Here is a 10,826-nt window from a genome sequence, read left to right as displayed (position 1 = left end):
ACAGTCCCCAGCACCCAACCTTCTCGCGGTACAGGGAGCGCGGAGAGGGCGGGGGGGTTCAGCGTGGAGAGGGCGGGGGGGTTCAGCGTGGAGAGGGCGGGGCGGGGCCAGACTCTGGGCGGGGCCTAACGGAGAGGAGGGGAAACGCGCGACGGGGAGGGGCGCGGCTCTGGGAGGAGGGTGGGGCTAGGGGCGGGCCAGAGGTAGAGGGACCCGAGGCGAGGAGGAGCTGGGCTCCCCGTGACGCAGGAGTCCTCGCTGGGAGGGGCGGGGCTCAGTGCTGGGGGCGGGGCTATGGACCGGAAGGGGGCGGGGGTCCGACGCCTTGGGAGCGATGGGTGGGAGGTGCGGCCGAGAGAAGGGCAGGGGGGCGGGGTTAGGGGCGGGCCTCGGGGCAGGGCCGGGGCGGGACGCAGGACGCGCCGCGCGGCTCCCCCTGGCGCGGCTCGCTCCCCGCCCTTCCCGCGGGCACAGCTGTGGAGCGGGTGGAGGCCGAGGCGCGGAGTGGCGGGACGAGAAGAAGGCAGTGCTGAGCTTGGCTTCGGGGCGGCGAGAGCCGGTGGTAGCCCGGCGACGAGGGCTAGAGGTGGCGGGGCCCGGCGAGGCCACGATGAAGCCAAGCAGCGAGGACGAGGCGGCGCCCGCTGGGGGCCCCTGGGAGGAGTGCTTCGAGGCGGCGGTGCAGCTGGCGCTGCGGGCGGGACAGGTGAGCGGCACGGTCCTCCTCCCCCGCCCGGCAGGGTCCCGGCGAGCACAGTCCCAGCGGACCCGGCCGGGCGGCGCCCTGGCCGCTGGGTGCCCACTGAAAACTTAGCAGAGTCCGAGCAGAAGTCCTGTGGGACGAGAAGGAGACCCTCCTGGGCTCCGGGCAGCCGGGCCGGCGCAGCGTGCGGCCGCGGGCTTGGCGCCCCAGGGGGAGCGGCCCGCGGGTGCAGCGTGAGTCCGGCGAGGCCTGACCGCGTGCAGTGGGCGTCTGGTATCCGCGGGCCAAAGGTGCTGGGGCGTGATATGGTGAAAGAAGTCTTTGTGTTGGTTTACTGCACGGACCGTCCCTTTACTTTCTCCATCCCAGGAGCCCGGAGAGGTGAGCACCTCTTTCTCCGGTGGCAGCCCCCCATGAAGCATGCCCTACACGGCCGCTGTCCTTTAGCAGTTAAATGAATGTCTAACTGTAGGTGACTTGACCTTTGCGTCGGAGAGAGTAGGTTAGAATATACGGGCTAGGTAAATAAGTCCTGGGATTTAAGATGCCCTCTCAGGCTTGAATGCCCAAGCTGTTTGTTTTTAAGAACCTTTGAATAGATCCTGTTGCCAGGACGTGGGTGTGGTTATCACCAGGTTTAAACCCCTGCGGCAGGAGATCTGGCGGGCTTGCTGTTTGTCTTTCCTCAAGTATCCCGAATCTGTACTTACTCAGGCCCATAGCTGCAAAGTGATTCCAACTCAATGTTTGGAGGAACTTGTTAACACTGACCAGAAGGAGGATGAAAATCAGGCAGCATAGCCAAAGAGAACCTGTGACTTGAGTTTGAAAAGGGAGTGCAGCTCCTCTTTTCTTACTTTCATTTTTGCACTTTTGTTCTCCACCTTTTCCTCGGTACCCCAAGCAGTGCTGGACACATTGTAGGATCCAGGCCCTTGTGCAGTGAATGAGCGATGGTGGTTGTCCCAGGACTGGTCAGGGTCAGGCTGGAGTGGGGAGATGGCTTACTCCTGCCTTGTTAAGGTTCATGATTGTGTTCTGGTGATCTGAAGAAGTAGTTGTGTGAGCAGATTAACTTTTTATCTCCAAACAGCATTTTCTTTCTTAGGTCTAGCACTATGAAAATGCTCTGCTGGTTTTTCCTCGATGTGAAAGTCAGGCTGTTACCAAGCCTGAATTTATCACGTGCTTGGTGGACAGTGCTTTACCTTGGTATGAATCCTCTAATCCCCTTTAAAAGTTAGGTCAGCACTTGAGTAGACACATCTTGTGGGAGGGCCCTCCCTCTGTGATTTGAAGGATGCCAGATTCAGCCTGTAAGGAAGGCAAGATTTAAAAGGTGGGTTGTGAAATTTCATCCCGAGGCTCTGTCTCCTTTCCTTCCTATAGGAAAAGGAGCACCCCAGACCTTAAGTCCTAGAATGCGGAAGTTTGTAGCTGCAGGACAAACATTCTTCCTGGAAAGCAGATCCACTATGGGCAGAGAGCACTTGCTTTCCCCCTCCTTCCCTCTCAGGCCCCTCATTTCCTTTCCAGTGTGAGCATCATCAGGATATTTAGTAACTTTTAGGTTCTACCATAAAACTCTTCTTCCTTGAGGCTTTAAGGAGAAGCCAGCTTAGGATTCTGACCCTACACGGTAAACCCTAGTGAGTTGTGATGGGTTTCTACAGTTTTTCAAATTTAAATCCTTGAAGAAACAGAAGTGTCTTTAAAACATTTATTTTCTAGAACAGATGCTTATATAGAAGTGGCACTATGGCAGGCACAATTCTAAGGGTCTTATTAAGAGATATCTTAAGTTTTCACAGCTTGCCAACAACAAAAGAACTTTTTTTTGAGAGTGGGGGAGGGGTAAAATAAAGATTCTGCCATTAGGAGTCCGGTCAGGGAGCCTGGAGTCCTGGGCTCCCTCTTGGGCATTATGCGATGCTTCCTGCCTGCCGGGCACTGGAGGGGAGAGTGGCCGGAATGGTCTATGGCTGGAACAAACAGAAGCCACACAAGGTCATTGCAACCTGTGTAAAGTGGGACAGATTGTCTTAATAATGTTCTCACAGGAATGGGGTGCTGATTGGAGAAAATCTGGCCTTTAGCCCAGAGGATAGACCAAAGAGGCATGAAAAGGTAGTTAGTGGTGATCCTTTTCTGAATCCTCCTTAGCGAAAGGAGTATTTGGCCCAGTTACAGTGGCCTTGTGGCCCAGCATGCCCACCCCCTCACCAGTACCCAAAGTTTGGCCATTTTATTAAGTTTGTTCCTCTCAGCTGCTCCTGAAACAGTTCTGTATGCTGAATTCCTGAGTCCTGAGAGTTCTGTATGCTGAAAGTAGTGTTGGGGGCATGGAGGGTGGGGAGGAACCTCCCAAGAGATAGATGTCGGGGCCCTTCATCTTTCAGACATAGGTTTGGGTCAGGGCAACCCTACACACTTTGCTGCCACTGCCCCTTTACCCCATCCTGAGGTCTTCACAAAAGCCACCGGCCCCAAAGTGCTTTTCTTTCCACAGTGGCCTCCCTGGCTCCTCCCTTCTTCCTTGCCTCTCCACCACCCATTCCTGCACCCATGCTGGGGCCACTGCAGCAGGTCATGTCCCCCGCCACGCCACCCCACCCCCCCACCGTGGGGCTTTGGGGAAGACAGAGACTTTAGTCCCACTGCTATCACCACCACAAGTACAAATAGTAATATTCATTGAAATGAGTGTTTATCATCTTTGATGTGTGAACGGCACTATCTTTGTTAGATTAAAAAAAAAATCTTTTTTAGATTAAAAAAAACCTATCTTTTTTTTTAGATAAAAATGCTTTTTCTCATTGTCCCATAGGAGTAGATCCAGGTTTTTTTTTTTTGGCCTGAAGCTTAGATAGTTTAGGAGCCCTCTTGAAGAAAAAAAAAAAATATATATATATATATATATATATATATAAAATATATATATATACACACACACACACACACACACAAAATTACAAATTCAAATACAAAATTACAAATTCAAAATTAGGTATAAACGTTATTTGGAATAAGAAAGATCATGACAGTATAAATTTTAAGATGCTAACCAATAAAACAAGATGCATAAAAATAATTCTTAGCTGCTTCTCAATCTCCTCTAATGCTTTTTTCCCATTTTTGGCTTCATGCTCTTTGTGCCTTTGAATGACAAGGATTTTGTGGTATTTTTCCATAGAGCCAATAGAAAGATAAGTTCAGGTTGTCCTGTAGCACGACTAATTGAAATTGAGTACTGATAGTTTAGGAAAGTTTGTTTGGGATTCACATTGATTATTGGGTAGGGTTATATAGAGTCTTAGGATTGCCGTCAAATTTGAGAATCCTGTCAGTTTTCTTTTCTACATCAGTTGGAAGAGATGGAAGACTTTTCTGGCTTCTAGCTCCATGTGGTTGCTTATTTCTTTCATGATCCCGTGTGCCAGTTGCCACAGCTCATGCACGCTCGCTCCTCTGGCCCTGCCCTTCATGTCCCCAAGCCAAGTCAGTCGGCACGGTGGACAGTAAGAAGCATTTCTGCAAGCCATTCCCACACAGGATGGCTAATAATAACTTAGAGACAGGTGTAACGGCAAACCCCGCAGATATCTCCCATCAAGCCCGAGGTAAACGTCATCTCCACTCGCCTATAGCCAAAAATGCCAGGACCCCCTCCAGTGCCACTCGACTCAAAATATAATGGAGGTCATGGTGGAAAGAGACAGTGCTTACATCTGCAGCTCGAACAGCTGACTTCTGCACACTTGAAAATGGAGTTCACTGTGCTGAGGAGCTCACAGAGCCTCAGGGAGGGCCGCTGGAGCCTTGGAGCCCCAGCTGCATTAGCTTCACTGTAAATTCATCTCTGTTGACTGGTGGCAACAAAATCTCAGGACAGGACAAGAAAGTAGAAGCCCAGGATCCGTCCTCACGCAGCGCTCTAGACCTCTAGGCTCTCCAGTTGGCCTTATGTGCCCTGCGGGTGCTGCTTCCCAAAGCCCGGTCTTGAGAAGGCCGGTGCCCTCCCCGCAGCCCCTGTGTGGACCAGCCCTTTGGCTGGCCAGACCGAACTACTTGGTGTCTTCAAAACACACACTGTAGGGGCGCCTGGGTGGCTCAGTGGTTTAAGCCGCTGCCTTCGGCTCAGGTCATGATCTCAGGGTCCTGGGATCGAGTCCCGCGTTGGGCTCTCTGCTCGGCAGGGAGCCTGCTTCCCTCTCACTCTCTCTGCCTGCCTCTCTGCCTACTTGTGATCTCTCTCTGTCAAATAAATAAATAAACTCTTTAAAAAAAAAAAAAAACAAAAACACACACTGTATTTTCCTGCCTTTCTTCTTTTTTTTTTTTTAAAGAGTTTATTTATTTATTTGACAGAGATCACAAGTAGGCAGAAAGGCCGCCAGAGAGAGAGGAAGGGAAGCAGGCTCCCTGCTGAGCAGAGAGCCCGATGCGGGGCTCGATCCCAGGACCCTAGGATCATGACCTGAGCCAAAGGCAGAGGCCTTAACCCAGTGAGCCACCCAGGCGCCCCCTGCCTTTCTTCTTAAGCTCCTTGAGAACTGTACCTCCCTCCAGGGTTCAGTTCCCCAGCCCTTTCCTTCACAGCCCTTCCCGTGTGACCTTCCTCATCATGCCTGTGCTTCTTCCCAGCTTTGTCCGCTGGTCTGGTTGGTGTCCTTTCCCTGCGGTGTGCTCTGAATGTTGATGCTCCCTGTCCACCTCTGACTCCCCAGGGCAGAGGACGCCCATTGGTGGGCTCTGACCAGTGTAACCCCCTTGTCTGGCTGGCTTTGCCAACCCAGTGTCATTTCTGATTTGGGATTTTACTTTTTATCAGTTAGTCACACAGGGAACTCGGTCAGTGGACTACTCCTGAGAGGACTGTGTGGAGAACAGCAGTGCCCAGTCCCTCATCCTCGTGCTGCTCCCCAGACGTGGCTGTTTTCCATTGCCTGATAGTTACACCTGTCTCCTTAATCACAGGCTTCCGCTGCTCGTTCTTGAGTCATCTGTTTTGGACACTGTGTTTATTATGTTGTGTGGCTGCATTACCTGCTCGGGTCCGTCGTTGTCCGTGCTCACATTCTGATGACCACACAACTGTAATGGCCGGTTGAGCCGGGTGTACGGTTGTATTACGTATTTTCTTTCTGAGGCAACTCGTATTGCTTCCTTATCACACTCCCTTAAAAAAAAACAAACAAGTTTTGTTTTGTTTCGTTCTGTTTTGTTTTCATTTGCTTAGCCTTCCATGTACCTGCCAGCAGTCATCTTCCAAACTTCCCAACAGAATTTTTAGTGATCTCCTCAGTATGGTCAAACCCATCAGGTTCATTGCTGTGGAGAAGGGGTGTTCAAACATTCACATGCATCAGAAGCACCTAGAAAGCTTGTTAAGGTAGACTCAGTCCCATCCCCAGAGTTTCTGACCCACTGGGTGAGGAGCCGGACCGAGAATTAGCATTTCTCCCAAGATGCTTCTGGTCTGGAGACAGCACGTGGAGAACGCTGCTGTATTTCATTATGTGAATAAGTGACTGTTTACTCAGCTCTTGAGGAAACTTGGGATAATGTCCAGCTTGGAGTTATTTACCGATAGTGTTGTTGTGAACATTCCTGCATGTGTCTTTTGGTTATGTCTGTATCCATTTCTGCTGGCAGTATTTTAACAAAAGGAGTGAAATTATTGCTGCGTCATCAGGTATGAAATCCCGTCAGGTGGTTTTCTAGTGGATGTACCAATTTCCACGCCTCCCAGCACGGGTTAGGGCCCCTCTTGCTCCACATCTTGTGTAACAAACACTTGCATTGTCTGTCTTTTCCACTGTAGCCATTCTGATGAGTTTGAGGTGGTATTTCATTTTTTTAATTTGCACATCCCAAATGACTAATGAGCCTAAGTGCCTTTTCATGTGTTGCTTGGCTTGGCTAGCTCCTGTTTCTACAATGGTGGTACTAAAATGCTGCTGCGAAATGTATTCCCCCACTGAACAAACACTTACTGAGTGACTCTGGAAAGGGCTGTACCTTTACTCTGAGTGTGATAAGGAAGCTCTGGGTAGTCCCCATCTGGGGCCGTACAGGGCAGCGGGGAGGCCGCCCTGGTTGCTGTGTGGGGCCCTGCTGTGTGGGGCCCTACAACTCCATGGGGGACCAGGATGGGTATCTGATAGGAGCTGTTCACATGGTGCATGTGAGAAATGAGGGTGCATTGACTGGGCTGCAGTGAAGAATGTGGTAGAGTGGCTGCATTTCCGAGGCTGAGCTGCCCAGCTGGCTGTTGGAGTGGAGGCAGGGGGGAGGGAGGGGCAGGGATGCCTTCAAGGGTTTGGGCCTGCAAAACTGGTTGAATGGATTTGCCATCTCCCAAAGTGGGAAATGGCAGGAGGAACAGGTTTGGAGGTGGAAGTCAAGTGTGTTTTGAGCACGTCAGGCTTGAATTGCTGGTGGATTTCTACATGGAGGTGTTGCCTTTGCATCCAGAGTTCAGGGGAGAGGTTGAGGGTGGAGACACCGGTTTGGGAGCCCTTGGCCTGGGATGGGCTTTCAGGCCAGGTCTTTGGACCGGGAGAGAGCAGTTCATCCACCCACGGACTCCACCTTGGGATGATCCCAAGTCAAGCTCCGGGATTTTCTCTGGGAGATTCTCAGATGTCAGTATGTGGAGGTCTTGGGTCACCCATTTCTTTCAGAAGAGACTCCCTGCTTCTCTCCCGTCGGGGCTCAATGTGTCCACCACTGAAGGAAGGGGAGTAGTGGGTGGAGATTTCACCATTGCCCACCTCCCGTTCCTCACCTCCCTGGCCCTACGGGGCATTTTGTGCCCCAGGTCCTGGCCTCCGGTTTCTGCCTGGCTCCACAGGTGGGAGTCAGTTTGCACTTACAGTTGTAAAACTTTCTCCAGAGTTTGAAACCTCAGCCAAGACAGAGCTTGAGAGAGACAACTGGCAGGCACAGAGTAGCAGCTGCCCTTTTGGGGGCACATGTGGCCCAAGTGTCCAGGGCCAATCCCTCTCTGACCCTGTGTTCAAGGCCAACTGGCCGTTTTCCTTGTATGCTGTGGTAGGGGAAGAGGCTTGTTTCTTCTGCCCACTCTGCTAATTTGGGAACTGGGGTGGAGGATGAGAAGGAGCCCTTTGTTTCAGAGGCATTTGCATCTGCCCTGGCGGGAGGAGCCCCGGGAAATCCCCCATCTTACTAAAGGGGTGGAAGCAGAGGCTGGCGTCACTCCCATATGGAGGTAAATCAGCCTTCATGGCTCAAGATGCTTACTCGCTAACCCAGGTGGGGCACTCGTTAGTGGAGAAGACAGCGGCCCAGGGCCAAGGGGAGAGTAGGCTGAAATCTCACCACTTAGATGTGGAAGGGATGCTGGTGAGTTCTAGTGCTGCCCAGCCCCCAGCCCCAGCCCTAGGCCTGGGGGGCTGGCTGGAGGAGCTCAGCCCAGAGACCCTGAAGTGTGGAGAGAAGGGGATTTTTTTTCCCCCAAGGAACTTTTAAAGAAAACTTTTAATAGTAAAATAATTATAAATTCACAGGTAATTGCAGAAATAGTATAGAGAGGTCTAGTTTCAGATTTCATCCAGTTTCTCCTGATGGTTATATTTCCACGTCATAGACTATTACATAGAAACAAAAAAGGATGATACACCCAACAACTTGGATGGATCTCCGAGGGAAAAAACTCAAGTTTCAAAAGGCCGAGTAATGCACTATTCCATTCATATAACATTCCCCAAACATGAAAATTATAAAGATGGAAAAGTTAGTGGTTGTCAGTGATTGGGGATCACATGAGGAAGGGGCAAGGTGAGGAGTGTGACTATAAGGGGTAACAGGAGGGAGAGCTGGTGTTGATGGGGTGGTTCTGGGTCTTGAATGGGCAGTGGTCACATGAATCAACACATGTGGTAAAAGGCTGTCCAGCTACAACACCCATTTTACCAATGTCAGTTTTTAAAATTTGATAATACACCCTAGTTACCTAAAATAGACCCATCAGGGGAAGGGGACTCCTGCAGGCAGGCTTCTCCCGTCTCTTGGCCTCCTGAGGCTGGAACCAAAGGTTGGTGGGCTCACATTTGTCTCCCGTGACAATGAGGGGAGAATTCAGCTGCGGGGTGTCCCATCCATGTATTAAGCCAGTTTCACAGTCTCTGTGCCCACTGTCCCAACTCCCACCCCCCACCCCCAGACCTCCTGGGACAGAGGCCTCAGCTGATGATCACGGTAGCCCGCAGGATGGCTGTGATGGCCATCCTCCCAGGCCCTGGAAGATGGAATAGCTTCCTGAAAGGAGTCATACCTGCCCTGTGACTGTGAAAGGAAAAGCGGGATTCACTAGAGAAGTTGGGTGACAGGCTTGGGGGGGGTAGGGGGTGGTGAGGGGGTAAGGGCAGAGAGAGAAGATGGACACCCTGAGAGGAGAAAGCCAAGGGCGGCATTTGGGAACGGCAAGGAGATCACCTTGGGTAAAGCTTGAGATGGGAGAGGAGAGTCAGGCCAGTGGGTTGGTGAGGTTTGGGGGGGCACGAGGAGACCCTCAGTGGATGATGGGTTGCAGGGGGCTGTCCTGCTCAGACTGACCAAGGTGAGTCCCCCTGGTAGTGTGGTGGGCAGCCTTGGCCATGAGTTGTAAGGTGATGGAGACCTTGTGGAGAGCCTGTGGGTTTCTGGCTCAGGAAGCAGGGTGGATTCCATTGCTTGAGAGCTCCACACCGGACAGGGTTGAGGGGATCCCTGGGGGATCAGCCCCAGTCAGCCGTGGAAGACTGGGAGCACCTGCTGTGTGATCCTTTTCCTGCACTTAGAGCTGTGACCATGGGCAACTTTCCTCATTTCTTGGTGCCTCAGTTTCCTCATCAGGAACATGAGAAGGGAATTATTACTGTGTGGGAGTTACTGTGAGGGTTCACTGGTTGGTATGCGTGAACTGCTTGGAATGATGCCGGGACCGAGTGAGCCCCTAGGAGGTGTGAGTGCTGGCAGGGGATGACCTGGCCATGGGGATGCGGTAGCTGAGGTGCTGGGGGTCGCCCTGCTGGCAGGGCCCAGCCTGAGACCTTGGACCCTTGTAAGGAGTGGCCTGATGTGTCCGGTGACACAGAAAAGGCCGCTGCAGTATGAGCGACAGTGTCCCCAGGATGTGGCACACGAGGTGGCCAGGCGCCCAGTGGGGGCGGGGGGAAGGCACTGGGGTGCAAGGGAGACAGGAGGCAGGGAGTGACGGGAGTTTAGAAAGGAGCGATGGCAAGTTGGAGGAAAGTTAGCCGTGAAGCTGAAGAGGGAGACAGTTACACTGGAGAGCTGTGAGACTCACTGGCCTGGGAGCCCAAGGGAATCTGGTGTCCCTGGCCCACCTCTGCTTTAACCAGCTCCTCCTCTTTCCCGTGACTAGAGTTCATTTGTGAGGTATTAGCCGATGTTACCTGCTGACCTCTGTGCTACATGAGAGCCATGTGGGATTTACTTTCTAGGTTTTACAAAATGTCCTGCGTCTTAGCGTTTTCCAGAGAAACAGAACCAACCAGAGGCCAGCAAGTTCTGGTGGGCTGGCAGGCGGGAGACCCAGGGATAGCTACGGATCTGCTCAGAAGCCGCAGGCGGGAAGAGCCGATGTTGCAGATGAAGCCAACTGTAGTCTGCTGGAGAGTTGTCATTCAGCAGGGTCAGGCTTTTCCCTCTGTTCAGGCCTTCCACTAATGGGGCAAGGCCCACCTCTATCAGGAAGGGCAGTCCGCTTTTCTGGCTAAAGTGTTACTCTCATCCAAAAACACTTGCCCAAGAACCCAGACTACTGTGGACCAGTCAAGTCAACAGTAAGATGAACCATCAGATCACACTCACTTGTACTCGAACCTCCTGTCTAAACCTGAGATGTGCAGTCAGGGCCATCAGGACGCACCCCCAGTAGCCATGTTTTCCCGATCCAACAGAGGAAAGACCGGCAGTCTCTCGGAAGCCGCACTTCCGGCAGAGTTCTCCAGGCGAGCTGTTCCCTGGGCTTGGGGGCACACACGGGTGGGTCACTCTGGGGTCTGGGAGACTGACGGTGCAGCAGACTTGGGACAGGAGCACAGAATCAAGATGGCGTACGACAAGAAGGAGGCATCGGGACAGGACCCCAGAT

General features: G+C 52.3%; 1 protein-coding gene across 1 annotated transcript in view; it reads left to right on the top strand.

Moving 5' to 3' along the window:
- Positions 1–395: 395 nt before the first annotated feature.
- IMPA2 (inositol monophosphatase 2) overlaps positions 396–10,826 on the top strand; it is a 42,495-nt gene continuing 32,064 nt past the window's right edge. The window contains exon 1 of the mRNA XM_046025652.1: positions 396–706. Within this exon, the coding sequence (XP_045881608.1) occupies positions 611–706 (96 nt within the window). The 5' untranslated portion in view covers positions 396–610. The remainder of the gene's footprint in view (positions 707–10,826) is intronic.

This window comes from Meles meles, chromosome 12, assembly GCF_922984935.1.
Source record: "Meles meles chromosome 12, mMelMel3.1 paternal haplotype, whole genome shotgun sequence".
NCBI lineage: Eukaryota > Metazoa > Chordata > Mammalia > Carnivora > Mustelidae > Meles > Meles meles.
Note: the sequence above shows the minus strand (reverse complement) of the source record. Positions and strands in the feature narration are given on the sequence as shown.